The 19,044-nt window shown below is 38.1% G+C and overlaps 1 protein-coding gene across 1 annotated transcript; it reads right to left on the bottom strand.

Annotated features, from left to right (window-relative positions):
- Nucleotides 1-606: 606 nt before the first annotated feature.
- LOC116303945 (uncharacterized) lies at nt 607-18,165 on the bottom strand. The gene is made up of 14 exons (XM_089037176.1): nt 17,963-18,165; nt 16,571-16,633; nt 15,250-15,316; nt 14,996-15,073; nt 14,270-14,302; nt 13,543-13,710; nt 12,058-12,116; nt 11,006-11,190; nt 9,101-9,279; nt 7,916-8,135; nt 7,335-7,561; nt 6,397-6,609; nt 2,549-4,546; nt 607-2,030 (listed from the first exon to the last, which is right to left on the bottom strand). Exons 1-14 carry the CDS (start codon nt 18,013-18,015, stop codon nt 1,968-1,970), a joined length of 3,606 nt encoding a protein of 1,201 aa, XP_088893302.1. The 5' UTR covers nt 18,016-18,165; the 3' UTR covers nt 607-1,967.
- Nucleotides 18,166-19,044: the final 879 nt, after the last annotated feature.

Below are 19,044 nucleotides of genomic sequence, written 5' to 3' on the forward strand. Positions count from 1 at the left end.
GGACCATACGTCATTTCCTCTTCGCCTGTGCGGCTCTGAAATCTGGAAATAGTCTTTCTAAAACGTCTAGCTCCTCTCCAACATCTCCACAAACAAGAAGCATCATGGATAATAAACGGAAGTCCAATATTTCTTCTGCTCGTACACGGCAAGACCTCAAAGGCATAGGCATGAAGCATATTTTGTTCTTCACAATATTGATGGTCGGCAGTGCCGAACAGCATCAATATTTTCAAAAATGACAATATAAACCAATAAAATGCGTATTTGCGTAACATATTGCACTCAAAAAAAACCAGTACGCACCCTATAGTACGAAGTGCTATATTTTAACAAAGAAAACCACATTCCACGGGCAAATAATTATCACCCTTTGTTCTAGGGTGCACGGATTTTGAAAATACCGATAAAGCAAAAAGGTCTAATGCAAATGGCGGTAAAACAAAACACACTAAACTTGTAAGGTCATGGAAGACTATTCCTTATACCTCGTTGCATTCTTTGGCTTGGGATATTGCTTTCCCATTTCAGACCTTCCAAACAAAGAATCAGATTCCTAAGAGAATGACACGTGGTCTGAAATGGAAAAACATTACGCCCAAGATAAAAAATCTAATAATTTTATTAATGTTTTAAAAGCTCAGACAAAGTAATATCACTTGAGATTGAAAAAGTATGCAGTTAGCATCATTTTTGTCCATTTATTCATCTCTTCGAGATGGAATAATCTCCCTAAGATAAGCAATCTATTCTAAGAACATTAGCAACTTTAGTTACGTCATTTGTCTGTACATTATTTTCAAAACATCTTACAAATCTTTATATTCAAGAAATATTAGCATTTTTGACCTACCAAAAAGGAACAACGAAACATAATATAGACCCCTTGCACTGATTTCCTAGAGGAATTGTTCTTGGGGACCAAAAAATAGAATGTGTTTTTTTCGCATAAGTAAGAAAAGATGGCCTATTGCTAATTTGTCCCCCAGAACAATAGACCAGTTTCGAATTGCAAATTACCGCTGTGTTCCTTGATTACAGACTCATTTGCACAGGGTTAGCCTCGTATCAGTGTTTAAATATTCACAAATACCAACGGTAAAGTAAAGAATGCACAACTTCAACAATACAAACACTTTGAAACTCGACAGGCCTTGACTGGAACACGTGAATATTCTGCACAAACTCGAGGCTAACCCTGTGCAAATGAGTCTGTAATCAAGAAACACAGCGGTGATTTGGAATTCGAAACGGGTCTATTCCTCTAGGAAATCAATGCGAGGGGTCTATAAATTCTATTTCAAATCAAACAAATATTTCCTTCAACATGTATGGTCTTTCCCCTCTCAGGGTAAGGACCACACGCCACTACTATTTACATAGGTGGATCGCTAAGCATTAGTTGAGCTTCCTAGCGTCATTGGTAACATCTCTTTCTATCAATTGAATTATGGTTCAGCTATGTTGTTCCATTCTAGGCCGCTCCAGAACCATCACAATATGGGCTGATAATTATTGTCCCCATTACTTGTAACAAGTATCTTCAAGCAAAGCAGAAACATACCGATTCAAGGGCGGATCTAGGGGGGGGGGGGCAAAGGGGTGCTGAAGCCCCCCCTTCAGCAGAAAAACACCATGCTTTTTTATATTGTTTTCCGTTGTGTTGACGGAAAAACTCAATTAGCCCCCCCCCCCCCAAAATTTTGGCTGGATCCTCCCTTGCGATTTCTAAACTACAAAAATAAGACTTCTCTCTTTGACTTCTAGTATCATCAGCATAGCAGATGTACCGTAAATTATCCAATTTAAGACAGCTTCACGTATCTTTGCCATGCCAAAAACACCCTCATTTCTCCACTACAAAAACGAGACTTGATTCTCCATTCTAAGACTTCAAATATCTTTGCCATTTTTGCCCTTATTTCATATAACTATTTCCAGTTTTCTCTTCTAACGAGTATTGGGCTTCAAAGGAATGGATGTACTGAACAATATATTTTATCGCTGCATACACATATAGGTACGATGTGCTGAAAGAGAAGAAATATAATAAGCGATTTTTTTAAAACTACACGGATTTAGGCACAGTGATTTGCAATTTGCAAAAATGTCACGTGACCTACTCTTAAAATGAGCAGCTGTGTCAAAATGAACGCCAGAAATGAAAAGAGCAACTCGATTATTATGGAATGAGTACCACAGGTTCGTGAACCCCTGAATATTACTGTGGTTCTCAATATTCTGCAAAATCGGTAGTGGCGAGAAGGACCTGTGTCTGCGAAGACGCATACAGCTCCTTCTGAAAAACAATACCTCGCACGCAAGCTACAGCCGATTGCAGTCGAGTGTATAACGGAAATATCTTGCACGTTTGTTTTAACTGTTGAGCGTATCGTTGTTAGGTTGAATGTCAACTGGTGCTAGGTGGCGGTGACAATGTTTTGCCTCTAATTACACGCGTTCTCGCTGGAAATTCAGTTCCATTAAACACTCAACCGCAATCCACTGTAATCAAACGTGTGATGTTTAAGTGATAACAACTACCTACTTGAGAATCTCCTTCTTCAAAAACCTTTGCCAATGGGTTGGATAAGTCTCGTGTGCACTTTTTCTTGATTCTCACACCTAATGTAGTATACAAAGCCACCTCTGTATCCAGTAACGCTTCTTGCGCCAGGGTGTTGCGCGTCTCGATTGATCTTGGTAAGCGCACATCTACACTTTTGTTCTGGTATGAAGTGGAGTTTTCTTTAGGTAAGGCTTCCTCTCCTGTTCTGGGCAATGTAGAAGTTACTTCAGGTAGAATCATGACTGGTTCTCTTCTATGGAAGCCAGAAGGTCCGACAGCAGAGCGAAGGGACAAACTGTCGTTAATATTAGGATAGATACGGGATGTATTGAATATGTTAGCAGTGTTTAATATTTCAGGCTTTGTACTAAAACTTGTATCCGAGTGAAGCGGTGGTTGTTGGCGCATAAATCCTGGACTATGTATGGATACCACTGTTCCTTTGCCCATGGTTAAACAGCTAGTGTAAGTAGAGTTACTTCCAGTGTGACCATTGCTTTGTACATGGTTAGTTGTAGCAACAGGCGCAGAAGCAAATGCCTTCTGGGTGTGGCCACCACCCCATGATGGACCACTGACTCCATTACTATGTACTTTATCATTTCCGGATACTCCTAGATGCAACCTATTCGAACTATTACCACCATATAAAGATCTTTCATTGAGACTCACCAGAGGTTTCTCTGCAGGCATGTAGGAATTGTTGCCATAGTGACTGGCGAAAGGTTTTTCTGCGGGCTTGGAATAATTGTTTCCATGGAGACTGGTCAAATCGTTTCCTCTAGTTTTCTGAAAAGCGTTGCCATGGAAATGGGCGAAAGATCGTTCTGTAGGTTGGTAGTTATTGCTGATCAAAGGTTTTTCTGCGGGCTTGGAATAATTGTTTCCATGGAGACTGGTCAAATCGTTTCCTGCAGGCTTCTGAAAAGCGTTGCCATGGTGATGGTTGAAAGATCGTTCTGCTGGCTGGTAAAAGTTGCTGGTCAAAGGTTTTTCTTCAGGCTCATTAAAATCGTTGCCATAGTTGGTGCTCGAAGGTAACTCACTAGGATTATAAAAACGTTTGTCACGGACAATGGTCGGATTACTTGCAGTAAGTATATTGAGAGGTTGGTAAACATTGGTTAGCAAGCCATCCTTGTGTACGCTACGGTAATTAGGATACTTATTTGAGGTGGTCGACTGTTCCTGAAATGAAGAGGTTACCACCTCGATGCCAGGAGTAGAGCTGTAGAAAGTATCACTCCAGGATAAGGACTTGGGGAATGATGGATTCGAGGCCACGGATGAGAAATGGGGTCTTTTGTTTCCTATTTTAGAGGCGCTTTTCTTGATAGAACTCAGTAAACCAAAGGGTTGTCCATTGTCTAGTGGACCATTCATCACAGGCGTTTGAACTACTTGTTGTGTAGGAGTAAAGGGCGCTGTTCTGTCCACTGGAAGGGCCCCAGTTTGACTCACAAAATGAGTAGGTTTTGGTGCTGTGTAACCTGCAGGAACTTGAATACCACTCTCCATTGGACGTGTCACACCAATCAGACTTTGACTAGCTTGGTTCACAAAAGAAGTAGCTTTTGGTGCTTTGTGAACAGTAGGGTCTTCAAAACCACTAGCTTGGTTAACTAATGGACGAGGATTAGCTATTGCACGATATCTAGGGTCTAGTACCCTATGTGTCCCCAAATGTGTAACCAACGGACTTGCAATTGGTGTCTTATTGCGTATGGTTACGCGCATGTGGTTTTGGGGTGTAGCCCTTAGCCATTGGTCTGTTAAATCCTTTGTTTTCAAATTCCTCGGTGTATCAGAAATCTGTAATGGACTTGTAAGCGGCTCACATCCGCTGATATCGCTCGATAGCCTTGCCTGGATGTTATTATTAAAGCCTTTGTATGCTTCGTTTGAGGTCCGCGTCTTCTCTACTTCAAGGAGCTGTAACTCCTCAATAGCCTGCCTTTCGAGCTCTTCTAATTCAAGCTTAAAATAAGAAAAAAGTTATAAGATTTCAAAATTATGGGTTTAGGAGGAGGGTACCGCAATCTTACAGTTAGAATGCTTACAAATCACATGCCTTGCGCGAAATCGTGCAATTTGTCGCCCCGACAATAGAGTTTTCACATGAGTTTTGAAAAATACTTTTTTGTTTTCGAGATAAAGGGAAAAATCGGTTTGAACTCCAGGGACGATTTTCGCTGCCAAAAGATGGCTGAAAATTGCTTACTTTCGCTTGGTCCGTGTATCAAAACTATTGATCCAAATAGCCTTCTGATACTTTCTGCCAAAAGTACAACTGTTATTTGCTCAATTAAGAGTAGTTTCATAAAAATCGAACAACTCTGAATTTTTTAACACAATAAAAAGCAAAGGGTACTGAGTTACAATGCTTGTCAGTGCATCTCGAAAACTGCGAGTTTCCCTATGTGCCATCCTTCCAAATCTTATGAGATTACAGTCAACAACTATTGGGAAACTGCTCTTTTGAAAAATGTATTTTTCATTGATTTCCTTGATTTCACAAAACTAGAATAAAAACAATGATAACGTCAAGAAATAACACTTTGTAACGTTAGGGACAATGTTGATGTAACGTTCGTAACGTTAAAAGTGTAACGTCCGTAACGCAAATTTAAAATGTAAATAGCAGATTTTTTCAAATCGAGCGGTTTTGTTCAGTTGACAGGGACTAATTAAAACGGAAGTTCCGAAATAATGCTACAATGTACGCAGATACTAGAATGTAATTTTAAAAAATCACGCTTTTGGGCATATACCCTTGTAACGTCCGTCACGAAATTTATGTTATTATAATAATATTTTTTAACCGAGAAAGTGTAAATTTCTGCTCAAATGTCTTTTGCTGTTAAAGCAAGTGATTTACAACCAACAATGTTAGTAACAATAAAAGCTCTATATTTTTTTCATGGTTCAAACTTACATGACATAATGTATTTTGAATAGGTTATTCAAACATCGATTTTCTCATCCCATGGGCACCACCCACAGTCTTTTGAGTGTCGGCTTTTACTAAAATTTGAATTTTCGATTACTAAGGTAGAAATTACACTGAAATTAAATCCTGCAGAAGAAGTTTTAAAATGTGTAGTTTTTATCTCTCTCATAAAGAACTGCCCATAGAAATATTAAAAGTTTTGAGAGAAATTCTTTGATTTGTCGATAAAAATTCTTGTCATAAAAATGATATACGATTGTTTACTAAAAAACACACACTTTTATCCACCTTTCACTGCATGAAAGTTTTTTTATTTATGGTTGGTTATAATTTGTCCTAAAACGATTTTTTTCTGTGCATTTGAGGTCCGCATTTGCGAGTAGTTTTGCTTTGATATTAAGTGGGATTCCTGTGTTGTGTACACGGACGTACTTATGTACGGATGGAGGGAAGTGAATTCAGTCAAGACATGAAAAATCAACTCGATGATTTACCAATTTTTCTTAAGTATGGTGGTCCACGCGGGAGCTCCGCTATTAACGCCAAAAACCAAGACCTCTTGAGCTGTGTTTGTCGCGCAATAAGCATAGAAAGTCGCACGATCTCGAGTACAATTCGGAATTTATAGGTACGAGAGATGTTTTAAAAGTTTAATTCCAAAATAAACAATAAGAAGGTGGAATTTTTTGTTTTTTATACACTCAACAAAATTGAGCAACTTAATTGGGACTCTACAATTACAATTTGGGATTTAATTGAACTCCCTTTGTCGAATCAGAATCGGGTAATTTTGTCGAGTGTATTATAATAAAACTAAGTGTAATGTTTTTCAAATGCATGGTTTATTGACTGGTGCAGTCAATTATTTCTATTTTACCTTCTCCTTTCTGCCTTGTTTTGTCTCTTCTTCTGTATCATCGTCAGAGAATAACTTTATTGTGACTGTATCATCATCCGCTGGGGACTCTCGCGTGCTTGGGTAAGGAGGTTTGGTGGCACTCATCATCCATGGAGAGAAGTCTGCTAATTCACTACTTGTAAGAGAATTTACTCTTTCAGAATGTTCCTTCGGAGCTGTGAGAATCACGTCCTTTAGGAAAATAGGAAAGAAACAAGTGAGACAAAAACTGAGAGCACTACTTCGCATACTTCTATATGCACGGGCTTTTCCTGCCAAACGAGCCTTTTGAACGCCTTATTTGGTCAAACTAGCCAACGTTGAATCGAAAGGTTTCGGTTTAACGTAGAGAAAACGTGCATGGAAGAATGCGAATATATTAAATGTGGTCATACTTTTGCGCGTTGCGCTGTAAAAAAGACACTGAAAGTACCAAATTTGTCATAATATTTATATAATAATAACATTTATACAGTTCCTATATCCAAATCTGTTCTAAGCGCTTTATAACACAAACAAACCGTGGTAGACTGAGCGCTTACATGGACGCATTTGGCTGCCACTACACAAGTCTTATTTTTAATCTTGCTGGGTGTCCAACCATCCTCGTCACTGGATAGCAAGCGGAGGAGCCGGTTTAGTCGCCGGCGGTCCGACCATGCAACAGGTAGTACTGATATATCACTGACATTTTTAGCAGGCCTTCTTAGCTTGGGCGTAATGTTTTCCCATGTCAGCCTATGTTTCATTCTCTTGAATATAAGCTTCTTTGTTTGAGTTGTATCCATATTCATGTGTCTTCTCATGCGCAACCGTTAAACAAATAAATGATACTCTAGGGAATGACACTTGGTCTAAAATGAGACAACATTACGTCCAAGGTGAAGAGGTCTATCGTATTATACCAGTCTTGTTACCTTCGGTTTTACTTGATCCATGTTTCGATGAGGTGTCAGTATGTCAGACCAGCATACTTGTTTTTTACTACTAGCAGAGGGATCCTGGGACTTTGTTTCCAGTTTTCCTCGACCGGGTGTCAGGGGATTTATTTTACATGGTTTTATATCTGTCGTCTTGGAGACTTGACCCATCGTTTCTTGACGTGAGGGTGTAAAAGGTTGAACGAAAGTATGGATTTCGAAACCTTTGAATAAAATAAAATTAGCAACGACAATTAGTGCACGGGATCGCAGGGTTTGATTGAAAACGATGCATATTTTTGTGTTTACAAGTATTTTAGTGATCTGCCAGAGGCGCTTTCACATGTTTCAGTTCGACCCCATTGAGCTGCGCTACTGCGGTACTTACGGTAGCGAATAGACCCCTTGCAGCACGTAGGAATGCAGGTTTTTAGTTTTCTAATTCTCAGGAGATTGAAATTATTTTGATTTGTCCTCCAAATTGAGTTCCTTGAACGGCACATGCAAGGGGTCTATAGCAGTAACAAGTTTGTAAAACAACCGAATGCTTCATCGCTAAAGAAACTACGGCAACCTACCTTTGTTCTCCATCGCTTCATCCTGTTTTCCTATAACAGTCGATCCTGGTACATATTGTTGTTTTAGAATAGGAGTCATTGCTGTCCTTTGACCAAAGGGTACAGTAGGTTTGTCGATGAAACTAGTACGTGGTCTCCCAATAAGAGATGGTCTGGGAAGATCACTGGTGATACCTTTAGACTTGGATCCAGTATAGTAGATAGATGTTCTTTTGGATGACTGTAAAATATCACGCAGTAAGAAGTATGAACAGTAATACCTCTATTAATGGAATCTTAGCACCACCTAACCTTCCTAAAGCCTGGTTTTCACGAGCGACGCCAACACAAGCGCAAGCATAAGAGCCTTATTTCATTGTGAAAACTGTCCAACACAAGCTTAAGCACAAGCGCAAGGATCGAAAATTTTTCTTATCGATGTGCTTGTGCTTGCGTCGCTTGTGAAAACCAGGCTTAACCCAAGACAGGGCTGGGGAATTAGAGTGTTTTCACTTTTCACAAGCGGGTTCCGAAGTTTGTTCGGAAGTTCCAAAGTTCTCCGACAAACTTTGTATATTTGTTACGAAGTTCGAACCAAATTACTGAAGTTCAAAACGAAGTTCGGAAAGTTCTTTCTAAGGTTGGGAACTTTACTCTGTAGCTGCATGCTACACGCTGAAATTTAGCTTTTTGCTGCCGCCAGTGAAAAATATGAAAGGTACCGACGGATTAGGTTTGATTGACGGTAGCGAAAAACCAAATTTGAACGTGCAGCTGGCAGACATAGAGTTCGCATGTTTATGAAAATTGCAGTGAACATACACCTGGTTGACCCGAAATTTTAGCACCTAAAACAGTGTACAAAGGCTCATTCCCTGATGAAATTGAAATCCAAATGGAATAGACCATTTCACGGATCCCGTTACTCAACCTCAGCCTCGTCAGCGTGTAATATATTCTTTAGAAATTGCCTACAACCTGTGAAATTTTCAATTGTTCGTTGATGCGTAAATTCCTTTCATTACTGCGGACTGTAGTCAAATTCTAAAGAATAATTACACGCTGACGAGGCTGAGGTTGAGTAACGGGATCCGTGAAATGGCCTATTAGATTTTTAGAAAGAAAAAAAATCAATTCGGAAGATAGAACAAAAACCCATAAGCTAAGAAGTGAAAAATAGAAATGAATAAACATAACTCTACTAACCTGACTATCAATCACAGATTGTCGTTTCGAATTTTGCATGAATGGCACTGAACGAGTAGAAGCCATCGTGTGTCTTAAACCTCGTGTTTGTCGCTCATCAATTCCTTTATTGTTTAAAATACTTTCAAGTGCCAAAGCATCTGGCTTGAAGCTAATTTCTTCATCAGCACCATCATTATCTTGAAATTTCAAAACAATTTTAAAGTCAAAGTCAGATTCTTTCTCAGACTTAGAACTGGCCACTTTAGAAACGAGTTGAGGACTGAGAACAAGGTTTTAGAATGAACCTAGTTAAAAAATGGCTACCATTAACGAGAAAGAGTACATCGAAATTAGTAAATTTCTGGAGTTTCAAGGTTTTGCGTTTCATACCTTTTGTGTAGCAGCCTCCCAAACATCTCGAAAATTACAAAGAAATGTACGGTTACTGGGGACGCTTGTCCCTAGTAATCACACATTTCTTTGTCATTTTTGATGTTTTTGAATGCTTATAATTTAGCTGTTACTTAGCCAATCGAAGCCAAACTGTAGAAACCTGTTCATTAGTGCTCTTTCTCGTCATGGAAAAATATTCTTAATAAGATTAAATATCAATACCTTCTATATACTCGTTCCCAGTCCTTCACTCGTTTCTAAAGTGGCCAATTATAATGTAGAGCATGTGAGTAAAGGGGTAGACTTGCCCCAAGTCGACCTCTCTTGTTTTCCCGGCGTTTTTTTAATTCGAGCGCAGCGAGCGAGCGACGAAGTCGCGAGAGTTCGACTTGTCGAACTTGCAGGATATTCACTTGCGTTTCCCGCCATTTCCGAATTTGATACGGGAGTGTCGGTTTTCGGGGGCGGAGCTAAAGAATTGTGGTTTTCATTTATTTGTTTCTCCATGTTATATCCGGAGCAGCAAAACATGGTTTATCAATAATAATGGTTGATGCTATAACTCCAACTAAAACTGTTGAAAGGATAGTGATATCTCCAGCATCCAAACAAAAAATATGCTTTCTTTGCGCTAGTCAAGTTCCGAACAATGACTATAGACGGAAATTGTTTAGTCGTCTCCAACATAGGAAGCAGAGATCCCCTTCGATTTTAAAGACTTTACTTGGTCTTTCATTAAAGAGACCAAAGGGTCAACAACAACAACAACAACAACAGTCTCGATGAAGTTTTTCTCACCGAACCTCAAAATCTAAGGCGAATGGAGCGATCTCAAATGTCAGGCTTTTTCCCGCTCCTGTTGGTGCAAATATAAAAATTTCTCTGTCTGAAAGATACGCTTCTATACTTTGTTTCTGGTATTCTCTTATAGTTTCGTATCCTAATTTACTTTTACCGTATGATATGGCCTTGATCTCATGTTGTTAGACAGATGTTGTGTTGACAGATGCCGATGGGAATCGTAGAGATAATCTTACTAATCTTACATTGTGATTGACAGCTTGGATTTCGAGCATTGTGATTGGCTATAATTTACCGACTGATTTTTGGGTCGGTAAATTTGGCGGGAAGCAAGGTCGAAAAGTCCGTCGTGCGCCCAGTAAAAAAAGAACAAAGCGGGCGGCGGACTTTGCGAAAGTCTAGTAAAGGGGTTCTCTTGCTTTTCTACACACCACACGTAGTCCTCCAAAAAGATAATACCCCAAAGTACTGGGAGAAGCTTTTGGAGGACCAACTAATGATAACTTGTCACTAAAATGATGCGTTGCAAGTTGCAGTGCGAAAAAGTTCCTGGAATTACCACACTGTGTGCAAATATTTTTTAATATCTCAAATAGTAGAGTATGTTGTGTGATTTTGTTTCTTTTATCTCCACATAAACCTTTTAAAAGTGGCTGTTGAGAACCGAATGGGAATGACAATTTTCACATCAAATTGTTTCTTACTGCAGCTGTATTTTTGGACTAGTACCTTGGTTAGCCCATGCAACTTGTTTTTTCCCTAGTTTAGCTTGAAAACCAAACACAGGTCTATTGCTGGTCAGACCTTTGGTCTGTAGGGGTTGGTGTTGAGGTGTAGGTGTTTTCTTTGATCCTGTGTAGTAGATGGATGTCCTCTTGGAAGAAACACCACTAATAGTGTTTGGTGCACTAATACTAGGATAGAAAATATCAACATGATCATCAATAATTCATCATAGTAAGAATCAGTGTTCATCCGCATAATTATGAAGGAAATCAAGTGCAAGGCTGGCACACTCAGTGGTACACTCGCATCTCATCTATGGGGTCTCTTGTACATCTCAATGTTTTCTCTCTAAAACTTGTTTTTCTAATAAGAGTATAGTATGTTTGGTATCTTCCTTGATTCAAGGGTCTTTTTCTGGCTTCTATGATTGTATAGTTCCAGAAATTATCCATACCAGCCCCCATCATGAAGGAAATTTTTAAATTTTTTTAAAGAAATTAAAAAATGCAATACAGAATATTCTTAAAAAGTCAGTCAAAAATACACGCTTATAATTAGCCATTCCAAAGTTGGCAGTGCATTTTAGGGGCCTTTTAGGGGACATATTTCCAAGATGGGGGCTATATTTATTGGTAGGAAAGCCGCGAAATCGCTCTGTGTATGATGCAATGATGTACTCTCATGGGTATTTCCTACACACTCTCACAGTCAGCCACGTCAGATTATTTGGGTACTTTAGAGGTTTGCAAGTAAGATTCCTGGCCTTTTGACTCATCCACACAAACCGTTGTAAAGGGCTTCGGCCCTCCCGCCTCCCCTTTAGCGACGTAGCACATAGCTAGTAGCCTTGCAAAAGCCACCCATTGCCTCGCCAAAATCAGTTCCCATAACTTAATCACACAAAGACAATGAGCGGTAGGAATATCAGTGAAAATGGTTTACTATTTCAACCTCTAAAACAGCCCCACAGTGCACTGCAGTGACAACTTGATCCAGTTTTCTCCTTAACCTTGGAATGGGTAATAAGCATAATAATAACTACATAGTATGTTTACCCTTTCTGTGCAGGTCCAGCATAGGTGTTCCGTGTCAGAGGATGAACTTCCTCTTGCACCTTCAATAAAAAAAACTGTTTGTTAATTGCTTGATCAGTTGTGTAGATAGTGAGAGCACTTCATTTTCATAACATCAAATTTTCAATATCACATGAAATTGTCTAAGACACTGGAAAATGCTCACTATTTCAAGGAAGCTTGAAAAATAGAGGAGCTTGGAGAGACAGGCCTATATCTCATATGTGAATTTATTAAGTAATAGGCAGAGAAAGGCTAAACATTATTAGAGCTATACTGGGGCAGGCATGTAATATATACTTTTAGTGACAGTCAAAACCATACCATGTTTACATGTAGAATCCCCAAATTAAGCTTCATATGAGAGCAAAAATATTAGAGTGCCACCATCAAATATAAAATAAGCACTGCATTCAATCACAACGATGCGGTGCACAATTATTGAAAAGTCATTGGACTAAACTGTTCATTTTGTTAAAAAAATACAAGCCCATTTTGTTTTCTTTTTGCCACCAAAATGAGACAACAGTAAATGACAATTAAAACATGTATATATATTGTTACTGATAGACCCACATGTCATACATGTACATCTGTATGTCAATACAATGATTGTCAATACACCACTAGCTAGTTTGGTTGAGTATATGTAACAGGGTTCCCAGCCATTTTGAAAATAAAAATTCCCTGACTTTTCCCTCAGACTAAATAACAGTTTTCACTGACCTTGTTGAGCTTTATGGGAAAGCATGGGCCATTTACCTAGGCCCCGCTCTTATCATATTACACAGGATACCCAATATAATTAAACTGTCCAGCATAAATGATACTAAGTACTTCAATATTGTTTTCATTATTTGAAAAGATTTATCAGTCTATTCAAAAACTGCAAACAGTATCAGTATCACACGGATACTCATAGTTAACTTTAAACAAAATTCCCTGACTTTTCCCCGACTTTAGGTGAAAATCACAATTTCCCTGACTGAATAAAAAATCCCCTGACTTTTCCCCTGGGGGGTACTCCGCCAGAATTTGGGTGGGGGAGTTCCGCTGGGATTCTGAAAGGGGTACCTTGTTTATGACAAAAAAACTCAAATTTGTAGACCCTGTTTATGACAAAAGATATAATTTATTGCACCGAGTTCCTGTTAAAATTACCATGTCATCTCGCGTATCGTTTTTTTACAACCATAATAACCAGTTTCCGTCAATACGAAAGTAGAAACCCTGAATATGACAGGAAACTCAGGAAGAACTTGGAACTTGAGTGAAATTGCATACCCTGTTTATGACAAGAAGCTCAAAAAACCACGCCCTGTTCAGCGGATCATCCCCATATAGTCCATATATGGGAGTACCCTCCCCCCCCGGACTTTTCCCTCACTGTGTTTTTCCCTGACTTTTCCCTGACCCCTGGGAACCCTGTGTAATATACTGAACAAATCCCTTTACACTTACACTTACCTGTATTCCAGTATTGTTTAGAATTCCCTGCAAAGCGTTGTTATCAATCTCAAAACCAAAGTCATCTTCCTCTTGTTCTTCTTCAATATTTTCCTTGTCTGATGAATCATTGTTTTTACTGGATAGAGCGTTCTGGGTTTGTACTTCAGTCAAGACAAAAGGGCTGACCTGAAGACAAGGAACAATAATCATTATTCAATACAAAATCAGTTTTACAACGGATCTCACCGAACTGTAGCCTCCTTTACAGACGACACAAATAACATCTGCAAAGGAGGCTAACCGAACTGTGGTGACATGTCAAAAATTTGTCTCGCTACCACACCCTAATTTGTCTACTGACACGCCTACTTTTGTCACTGTCTCGGATCTAGCACATTTCCAGTAAGGTATTCACTGTAATACATGTAACAAAAGTAGGCGTGTCAGTAGACAAATAAGGGTGTGGTAGTGAGACAAATTTTTGGCGTGTCGCCACAGTTCGGTGAGATCGGTAGTACACATTTAATTTACTTCATCGACAAGACTGTGGGATTGTACCGTACTTATAGTTTACAACTAACACTCCCCGTACAAGACTCTTCTGCAAGTTTCAATCCACACACACATGTATTGATTTCTATGGAGGGAGGAAAACTGGACAAAAATCCTTGTGGCAAGAGAGAAAACAGCATGATCAAACAAACTCAACTGACATGTGGCATTTAATAAAAAATATAATATGTACCTTAGTATTGGATTTTTTAGCAACAGCTTTTCCCTAATGCAAGGTAATAGAATAATTTGTTAGAATATTATCAAGATCTTTTATAGGGCTGTTTTAACTAATATATTTGTGATCGCATTTGCAATCATCTTTATGATATTCGCAATAACGATTCCACCAAACCAGTTTCCCGCCATTTTAATCTAGCTAACCATTCTCTTTCTGACTTCATTGTTTTCGGTCTTTCTTTGATTAACGGCAACAATGATTGTCGCAAGACCAAAGAAATGCGGCTTATTCACCTATTGGGCACTCTTAGTCCCAACGGGATTAATGAACGCTTTACTTTCAACTAACCTTTTCTTTTGTCTTTTGATTGTTTGTTTTTGTTTCCTTGCCTACCTTGCTCTCATTGGTTTCTTTTGTCTTATTCTATCATATATACACTCCTTTCTACAACTTCTTCCTCTTTTACTCCGACGAAGGACTAGCGTCCGAAACGTCAGTAAGTTTTTTCATCTTTTCATGGTGTATAATTTACCTTTTCATCATTACTGTTTCATTAGAAACACCGACGCAGCTCACACCAGTTTTTAGCTAGTTATATCTTAATTTTTTTTTTTGTTTATTCACTCCTATATAAGACTAGACGGCACTCTATAAAGATCAGGAGATGTATAGGGTCATACAGAGTTAAAAAGCAAATTACAAATAGTATCAATGAAAATTGGTATAAAAATTACAAACCTTTTGAAATTTACTGTTCCAGTTATTATGAAGTTTGGAAAAGTCAGGAGCAGGTTTGGCTTTTGTAGCCCGCTTTTTCTATAAAAAAATACAAAAAAATCAAGAAATAATCAAGTGAGAGAAAAACATAATATCCCATCAAGATTTCTAGATAGAACAACTTGCAATAAAGAATAAATAAATAAATAAATAATAATAATAAATACAAAAAAAAAAAACAATAATGAATAAGAATAAATTTGATTTTTGCTTACTGGTTCAATATTTTCTTTTCCATGCTTCTTTATTAGAATCCTAGTATTTTGTGTTTTGCCTTGAGCACTGAAATAAAGGTTGAACTAATTTAATAATGATGAAATAAAGATTCCAGAGAAAGAATAGTCCCTTTCACAGTTCCCTGCACCATCTTGAAAGGTGCCTGTGCCTTTACATTGAAGCGAGACGAACGGTGAGTTTAAAATGATAGATACCTTTTTTAACACCTTGAACAATTATTCACAGGTCTCTATCATTGCAAGCTCACCGTTCGTCTCGTTTTGATGCAGATGCACAGCTATCTTTTGAAGATGCCACAGGGAAATGTGAAGGGGACTAGTATGATATAGGTTTTGAGCATTCCATTACATTTTTTTCTTCAATTAAATATACTAAGTGAATTTTTCCTAAGAATCTTCTAAGAAACCTTATCAAATAGCTCATCTTCAAAAAGATTTGTCATAAAGACTGAAACATATGTAGTAACACCATAAAAATGTTAAATAATCACTTGTCTTCAGGGACTGCAGAGCATAATCTTGATTGGGGGGGGGGCTAACAACTGTAGAAGCTGGTGGAAACCCACGAAAAAAGTTTTAATTTGAGACCCTTGGAGTGTCTTGAAGGGCATTTGCATTGGCTTATGATACTCTAAATAGCAAACAAGTAATCCAAAATATAGACCAGGCAAAAATTATTGGGAATCCCCCTTCACTGTCCCTGGTCTCTTCCCTCTCCCTTGTGAAACTTTGTCACAGTACCATTTTGCACATCAATAAAATCCCACTGGGCTATCTTACAAGTTATTCAAAAGGGATTTATTTATGACCATGTAAGGAGAGAGAATCCAGGAGAGAGAGAGAGAGGAAACAGTTATTTCTTACACCCAGTCAACCTTTTAGATGTTATCAATGCCATGAATGTGAGATACTGTACCAGAGCTGGCCTTATATATATCTAGAAGAGATAACTAGCTAAAAACTAGTGAGAGCTGAGTTGGTGTTTCTTATGAAGCAGTAATGATAAAAGGGTAAATTATACACCATGAAAAGATGTAAGTTTTATCATTACTTATATATATTTTTTCTTATTGGAGGGAGGGGGGGTTATATTCGTGTTAGCAGACTCTATATAGGTACTGTATCTCCTCTGGCTTCAACTACAGTACTGTACATCCCTCATCCCCAAAACTATCTGTATTTCTGCCATTCATCTGTCCTCCATAAACCTCTCACGAGCTTCTTAAGGTTTAGGAACGTTTATAGGAAAGTAAAATGAGCATGCGGTTACTTTTTTTCTGCTATATTTTTGAAAGCCTACCTTTTATTAACTGTAGATGCAGTAGACAAACCAGCCCCAGCTTTCTTGATGGGCTTTCTCGTGCTGTTGAAGCAGAGATTAATAAAATTAGTTAAAATAAGTCTAATATAAGCTAAGAAAATAGTCGCAAGCAGTACCCTAGAAGAGTGTTACTGTGTTTTATTATTTAATTCTGCAAAGAACGTGCGTGATATGGAAAAAGAACATGTCTGATATGATGGGTACTATAGGCTTTAGAGAGAGTTTGAGCATCACTTATCAGTAGGCTAAGCATCTGATATGGCTTTGCATTTTGACTCGTCACTTGTAAAAATACACAGCCGTATCAGATGCTTAGCCGACTGATAACCTCTATTTACAGTTTCCGTCTTCCCCACGTTAATAATATATTTTTGCTCGTTTTTATGATCATTCTTATCATAAGAATAGTATTATATCCCTCAAAATGCATTACAGAAAAGAATTGGCATTTTTATAGTTTCATTTACAGAGCATAAAACCTGTATTATGACTGAAAATAAACTTAAACTTAACAAAGAAAAAACTAAACTCCTTATCTTGTCCTCGAAGTATAATCCTCATCTGTCTACTCCTCTTCTACACTTTGGCGATCAGGTTATCAAACCATCCCGTAATGAAAGAAATATTGGCGTAATCTTTGATTCTGTGATGTCAATGGTTCCTCATGTTAATAATATCTGTAAGACGTCGTTCTATCATTTGCGTAACATTGCTCGTATTCGTAAATTTATCTCCGTCCATACTACTGAAAGACTTGTCCATGCTTTTGTGACATCCAGGCTTGATAATTGTAATTCTCTTCTATATGGTTTACCTAATGCTCAAATTGATAAATTACAATATGTTTTGAACTCTGCTGCTCGTCTTGTAACTCTCTCCAAGAAGTATAATCACATCACTCCTGTCCTTTGTTCTCTGCATTGGCTTCCTGTGAAACATCGCATCAATTTTAAGATTCTACTCCTCACTTTCAAAGCACTTCATGGTCTGGCTCCTGTCTACTTGTCTGATCTCATAACTGTGTATAAACCTAAAAGAACTCTCCGCTCATCCAAGGAACTGCTTCTTGTTACTTGTCCGTACAATCTTAAATCTTATGGTTATCGTTGTTTTTCTGTGTCTGCTCCTGTTCTATGGAATTCACTACCGTCTCCTCTTAGAAACACTTCATGTATAAAAACTTTTAAGAAAGACCTTAAGACTCATTTGTTTAAACTAGCTTTTGAATCATAATTTATATATATTTTACAGCGCTTAGAGCCGACTTGTATAGGCGCTATATAAATCATATTATATTATTATTATTATTATATTATTTTCAAATCGAAAACCCAAAACAACGCATGAACAACAACTACAACGTTCACCAACCTTCGTTCGTTGATGTTTTTCTTGGCCAATCTTGCTTCACCTGCAGTGGGCATGGTGCTTTGATCTCAGTTGTTCTCGTGTATGTGCTCTTTGAGAGCTTAAAGCTCATTCCGTTTATAAAAGAATTTTAAAATCCCTAAAACTGCTTTACAATCGAGTGAATTCTTCGACCATTCTGTTGATAATGGCTTCCATGCGTTGAATTTCCCAGACCGTTGAGTGACAGCCAATCACAACACGCCATTCCATAGCAATGGTCGCGTTGCTAAGAGACACAGGGAACCCAAGACTAATTTTCACTAATCTGAACGAACACTGAGAATATTAGTCAAAAAAAGATCATTTTTCATTTTTTCCTGTTCGCTCATATTCCTAGCACACTTCCTTGACAAAATACAGGAAAATTTATCATTTTCTGATTTTTTGTTCCACTTTTGTCAAAATTGGGCTTCCTGTGTTTAAGCTTGAAAAAAGGATCGGAGTATCAGTTCAAAAAATTATAGAAAATGGAATTATGATCATATAATGACGGTTTAGAGTATGCTCGGCAAACGTAATGATGGAAGAAAGAAGGGAGTAAGACGGAGGAAAAAGCAGGGAGAAACTAGTTATAAGGAAGACTGGAGCAGGGTGAAAAATACGGAAAGAATCTTTGATTGAAAAAAGAGGACTAAAAGTCATTGAAAGAAAAAAAGAATTCAAATTCCAAAGAATGAAAAAAAGCTCCCTTCCTATGAGCTTATTGCACTACAATGAAGGACTCCTAAAAGGATATATTGATATTAAGGAATCAAGGGCGGTGTGGCGATTGGGGTTCGATTCCTCGTATAACACAGCTAATTCGAGTGAAACGTTATCGCGTCGGACATCATCGCGTCGTAGATCTTTTTATACACAGGCAGCCCAAACTCGGTTTTTATCTGTATGAATAAGATGCGAACCATTCTTAATTTGTGATAAAATCGTTCAATAGACTTGTATGGAACTTCTTGTGTCTATTTTAGTTGTGAATAAAGAATGATTCATACATATCGAATTTTCGTATGCATACAGACAAAAACCGACTGCTTTAGTATTATCTC

The sequence above is a fragment of the Actinia tenebrosa genome, unplaced genomic scaffold, assembly GCF_029948245.1.
Source record: "Actinia tenebrosa isolate PJP-AT-01 unplaced genomic scaffold, QUT_ActTen_1.0 PGA_scaffold4__44_contigs__length_22323623, whole genome shotgun sequence".
Classification (NCBI taxonomy): Eukaryota; Metazoa; Cnidaria; class Anthozoa; order Actiniaria; family Actiniidae; genus Actinia; species Actinia tenebrosa.

Excerpts from the sequence above, each read along its gene's own strand:
- LOC116303945 (XM_089037176.1), bottom strand. The coding sequence starts at position 18,015 with ATGCCCACTGCAGGTGAAGCAAGATTGGCCAAGAAAAACATCAACGAA. Across the intron at positions 15,317-16,570 it reads GCATCTACAGTTAATAAAAG|TGCTCAAGGCAAAACACAAA; the intron begins GTAGGCTTTCAA and ends CCTTTATTTCAG. Across the intron at positions 8,136-9,100 it reads AATCTGTGATTGATAGTCAG|TCATCCAAAAGAACATCTAT; the intron begins GTTAGTAGAGTT and ends GATATTTTACAG.